Source organism: Ornithorhynchus anatinus, chromosome 8, assembly GCF_004115215.2.
Source record: "Ornithorhynchus anatinus isolate Pmale09 chromosome 8, mOrnAna1.pri.v4, whole genome shotgun sequence".
NCBI classification, from domain to species: domain Eukaryota; kingdom Metazoa; phylum Chordata; class Mammalia; order Monotremata; family Ornithorhynchidae; genus Ornithorhynchus; species Ornithorhynchus anatinus.
The window spans coordinates 33,454,386-33,459,707 of record NC_041735.1 but is presented as its reverse complement, the minus strand read 5'-3'; the positions used below and the strand labels follow the sequence as shown (position 1 = coordinate 33,459,707).

General features: G+C 47.8%; 1 protein-coding gene across 1 annotated transcript; it reads right to left on the bottom strand.

The window, feature by feature from the left end:
• Positions 1–1,994: 1,994 nt before the first annotated feature.
• ORNANAV1R3109 (vomeronasal 1 receptor ornAnaV1R3109) lies at positions 1,995–2,939 on the bottom strand. The gene has a single exon (NM_001253501.1). The coding sequence runs from the start codon at positions 2,937–2,939 to the stop codon at positions 1,995–1,997; it is 945 nt and encodes a 314-aa protein (NP_001240430.1).
• Between the last annotated feature and the right edge of the window lie 2,383 nt (positions 2,940–5,322).

Below are 5,322 nucleotides of genomic sequence, written 5' to 3'. Positions count from 1 at the left end.
GGGAGTAGAGTAGAGGTAGGGGGAATGGCGAGGGGAGAAGGGGCAGACGTAAAGGGATGGTTAAATCTGGGAAGGCCCCCTGGAGGAGGTGGGCTCTAAGTAAAGCTTTGAAGAGGGGAAGAGAGTTAATTGGGTGGATTTGAGAAGGGAGGGCGTTCTGGGTCAGTGGCAGGATGTGGGCCAGGGGTCAACGGGGGGATGGGTGAGAACGAGGCTGAGTGAGGGGGTTAGCTGCCCCAGTGGAGTCGTGTGTACCAGGTGGGCTGTAGGAATAGGGAAGGAAGGTGAGGTAGGAGGGGACAAGGGGACAGAGAGCTTTGAAGCCAAGAGTGAGGAATTTTTGCTTCATGCAATGGTTGATAGGCAACCCCTTGAGATATATGAGGAGGAGTGTGAGAGGGTGACATGCAAGTCAGGTAGAGGACAGAGTTTGGGAGGGAAGAGAAGCAGCTTGGCTCATTGGAAAGAGCATGGGCTTTGGAGTCAGGGCTCATGAGATCGAATCCCAGCTCTGCCACTTGTCAGCTGTGTGACTGTGGGCAAGTCACTTACCTTCTCTGTGCCTCAGTTCCCTCATCTGTAAAATGGGGATTAAGACTGTGAGCCCCACGTGGGACAACCTGATTCCCCTGTGTCTACCCCAGCGCTTAGAACAGTGCTCGGCACATAGTAAGCGCTTAACAAATACCAGCATTATTATTATTAAGATAAAGAGCTCAGTCTTAAGCATGCAGAGTTCATTCCAGCACTCCAAGATCTCTAGGCTGACTTTCCCTACAGTCATCATGAATTGGGACTGTGGGGACCTAATTTTTTCTCCTTTGAATAACAGAGTCAATTGAGATAACATCTCTCCTGTATTTTCATTTAACTTGTCTTGCCCAGCAAAGAAATGGCACGGCTGTTTTGAGTGCTTGGGAGAGTCCAGTACAATAAAGTTGGTAGATACATTTCCTGCCCATAAGGAGCTCACAATCTAGAAGGTATTTTTTGGTATCTACTGTCTGTCCATCTGCCCCTCCCTGTTCCACTCACATGTCTTTACCTTGTTCATTCCCTCACTCGCTAGGTTAAAAACCATGAAAGTAGCGAGAGAAATACAAAAATATAACAATTACTCGGGACACCCCAACACCTTTTTTGCCTGTTAAATTCTTGGTTGAGATGTTATTCCCATTTGATTTAATGGGGAAAAGGACTATAAAATGGGGGTGAGCTTTCTATTCTCTCTATCCCTTTTACTGTGATCTCCATGTGGGACAGAGATTGTGTCAGATGTGAGTATCTTGCATTTATCTCAGTATTTTATATAGTACTTGGCGATACTAAGTGCTACACCCCCAGTCAGGTTCTGTCTGGCTCCTTCTTGACAGCCCCTTCTTCTTGTCTTCCTTGATCTTAAGTTCCACTTTGATGAGGTTAGCACTGAGCCACTCCCACCACCTATGCCATTCCAAGTCACCTTGCCACCCAGCCTCCTCCTTCCACCACCTCCTCCTGGTGTTTGGTTGTTCTGCAGTAAACCAGACTGAATTCAAAATCAGTGTAACAATCAATCGTTTGAATTTATTGAAAGCTTCCTATGTGTGGAGCACTGTATTAAACTCTTTGGACATGACAATACACAGAGTTGGTAGGCACATTCCCCGCCCACAATGAGCTTACAGTCTACAAGGTGAGACTGACAGTCACTAATATAAATAAATGAATTACACGTATGTACATAGGTTTTTGAGGGAGCGGTCAAAAAAAAGAATAACTCTAAATTCAAGGGTGATGCAGAGGGCAGTGGGAGAAGAAGAAAGGAGGGCTGAGACAAGGAAGGCCTCTTGGATGAGATGAGCCTTCAGTAAAGCTTCGATGGTGGAGAGAGTAACTGTCTGTCAGATCGAAGGGGAGGGCTTTCCAGGCCAGGGTCAGGACCCGATTTAGAGATTGGCAGAGAGATGAGATCTATGCAGAGTGCTTAGCTTGACTCCACTTCGATTTCCTTATCAAAGAGGTCTGGCAGATAGCACTCTGGTCTGAGGGGATTTGAGGGTTCTATTCCCCAGAAAATCATCTAGGAACCTAATGACCCTTCTGTCACAGGTGAGCAATACAAAGGGGCTGATAGTGGCATACCGACTGGCTATAAACATGGCTGCATTGGAGAGGGCAGCATTATTCTTCAGGGATGTCCCTAGAAACATGGAAAAGACAAGGTCTCCACGGTAGAAAACTACAAAGCAGCTCACCAGCAGCACAGTGGTCTGGGTGGCTCGTCTTTCTGGAGATGTTTTGGGGGTTTGGCTGGGGTTGTGAAGATGCTGGACCTGGTGCCCGTGTCGGTGCAGGAGAAGGACCATGTACCCACTGCAGCAGCTCATGAGCCCCAGGGCGAGGATGTCGCAGAGAGCCATGAAGTTGAGAATCAACCCCTGCAGGAGTGTGTTTATAGGCACCAAATAACAGTTGGTATCCGTGTTGGTTGTATTGGAAGAGGCGAATATTTGGAACAGAAGGTTGGTGCTTATCAGTGAGTTGGGAATCCACAAGATGGCTAAGACAGGACAGATGGCTTTTGGGATCTGAACCTTGAGCTGGAACAGATAGGAGGTGCTAGAACCGATGGTGATGGCCTGGACCACGCTCAGGAAGGAGGTAGTGCAGATGGAGAGGGCGCGGGTGATGCGGTAGACATAGATGAAGAGCTTACACTCAGCATCATTCTGGACAAGGTGCAGCCCCAACATCCCTGATGCCATGATGATCCACCTTGTAAGAAGCATCACGGTGTGGACCATGGCCAGGTGGATGATGGTGAGGTCTGTGGACTTCAGTTTGGAACCCAGGAGGAACGACGTGAGGTAGAGTGTGATGAAGAGAGAGTTCCCCAGGATACCTAGTCCAGTCTGGTAGAGGAAACTAACTCCCTGAGCCACATCAACAGCCATCATTTCAGAAATAAATTTCTACAGGAGCACACTGGAGAAATCAGGATGGATGAGAAACATGAGAATTAGATCCTGGAGATGAAAAGAAAACTTGCAAAGGATCCAAAATGAAGTATGTCAGTCAGATTGGTAGGGAATGGTCAAGTTTCCACAATCCATTTTGATCAACCCAGGTTTCAAAAGCCTTTTGAACTTCTCAGCATATTATGCCCACTGCTTACCTGACACCTACAGACTGAATGGTCAATTCAAGGAATTCCAGCACATATATAGGACACAAGGACCCTTAACAAGCAGCTGCAGCCGATGGCCAGGGGTATTTTGAGCCAAAGCCCCAGAGTGAACCACCCAATCTCTGGGAGCCAACATCCTGGAGAGAATCTACTCTCCACTCTCTCCCATGGCCCGCCCAGGCCCCTGTTCCAGTTGGGGAGTAGTCATTCAGTGGGCACAGCTTGACTCATATATGCTCACTGGAGGCTGCCCTGCTCCTTTATCTATATCGTTCATGAACTTTCCTCCCAGCATTTAGCACAATATTTTGCACATAATAAGCATTCAATGAATAATGCTGTTGAGACTGAAATGTTGACAGTGAAAGCGTTCTATTGTATTTTATAGCATACTGCTTCTGCCTACATGATCACCAAATCACTGTGGAAAGGAGCCCACCCTATCATTCAACCATATTTATGAGCGCTTACTGTGTCCTGGAAGGACTGGAGAAGAGACAAGAGAGACCAGATGAGAGACAAGGGTGAAGTAAACTAGGAAGAGAGATTGAAGAGACACAATTATCCTAATCCAGATAGGGCTGCTACCTTGATGGAGTAGCCTGAGGACAGGGAGAAGTGATGGGGGTATAGTGCTGAACTGTGTCCCGGGACAGGCAGCCTGCTGGACTACTCCATCAGACAATAAAGTCCAGCTTGCTGGAACCACAGACTCCCCTTCCTGTTCTACAGGAGGGTCAAACCATGGTTCTATGAGCACGATCTTGAAAAGTAGGACTCAAGTCCTGAATCGATCACCTGATGAAGATGAGCAAGACCCCAGGCTGACCACCAGCCCTGTAGGCCTAGGTCTTCAGAAGTGAGTTTACTGTCAAATATATTCAAAATTGGGGTGAGCCCTTCAAGGACTCAAGGCACCCCTGGAGGTCAGCCAAGATGTCAATCTAGGACCTAAAGGGACTCCAAAAGGAGGGCCAACAGTGGTCTTTGTATGTCCTATCGGGGGCACTTACTTTGTAGAAGAGGTTTGCACTCCAGGTAATAAGGTCAGCAAGGAAAAAAAGGGGCCATTCTATTCCAAGCAGTCCTGGAAGTGATGTGTCCTCCTGGAGAAAAAGGAGGCCATGTGCATCAACCTACTTCTCCCCCATATTTCTGGCAATTCATTCTCAGTCTCTTTCACAGGCTTTTCCTCTACTTGCCACCCCCTACTGTGGGTTTCCCTCAAGGTTCACTTCTCGGTCACCTTCTATTCTCCAACTACACCCAGCCCTTGGAGAACTCATTTGCTCCCATGGCTTCAACTATCAACTCTATTCAGATGAGAATCAAATCTACATCTCCATCCCCCACCTCTCTCCCTCTCTTAAGTCTCTCATCTCCATCTGCCTTCAAGACATCTCTACTTGGATGTCCACCTGTGAACTCACACTCAACATGCCCAAAGCAGACCTCCTCGTCTTCCCACCCAAACCCTGTCCTCCTCCTGACTTTCCTATCACCATAGAGAGTACCACCACCATTCCTTTCTCACAAGCCCGTAACCTGGGCCTTATCCTTTAATCCTCCCTCTCTTTTATCCCACATATTCAATGCAACACAATGTGCTGTCAGTTCCACCTTCATGAGACTGCTAAATTCTGCCCTTTCCTCTCCAGCCAAACTGCTACCATGTTCCTACAACTGCTTATCCTATCCTGCCTTGATTACTGCGTCAGTCTCTTTGCTGACATCCCAGACTCTTGTCTCCTCTCCCCTCTTCACTCCAAACTTCACTCTACTGACCAGATAATTTTTCTACAAAAACGTTCAGGACGTTTCCCCACTCCTCCACACCAAGCAGAAACTCCTCACCATTGGCTTTGAAGCTTTCAATCATCTTGTCCCTCCTACTGCACCTTGCTACCCTCCTAGTACAACACAGCCCACACACATCCCTCCTCTAATGCTAACTTTCTCATCGTACCTCAGTCTCATCTATCTTGCCACAGACCTCTCCCCCACGTCCTTCCTGTGGCCTGGAACCCCCTCCATCCTAAAATCCAACAGACAATTACTCTCCCCTCCTTCAATGCCTTGTTGAAGGCACATCTCCTCCAAGAGGCCTTCCCTGGCTAAGTCCTCCTTTCCGCTTCTTCCTCTCCCTTCTGCAT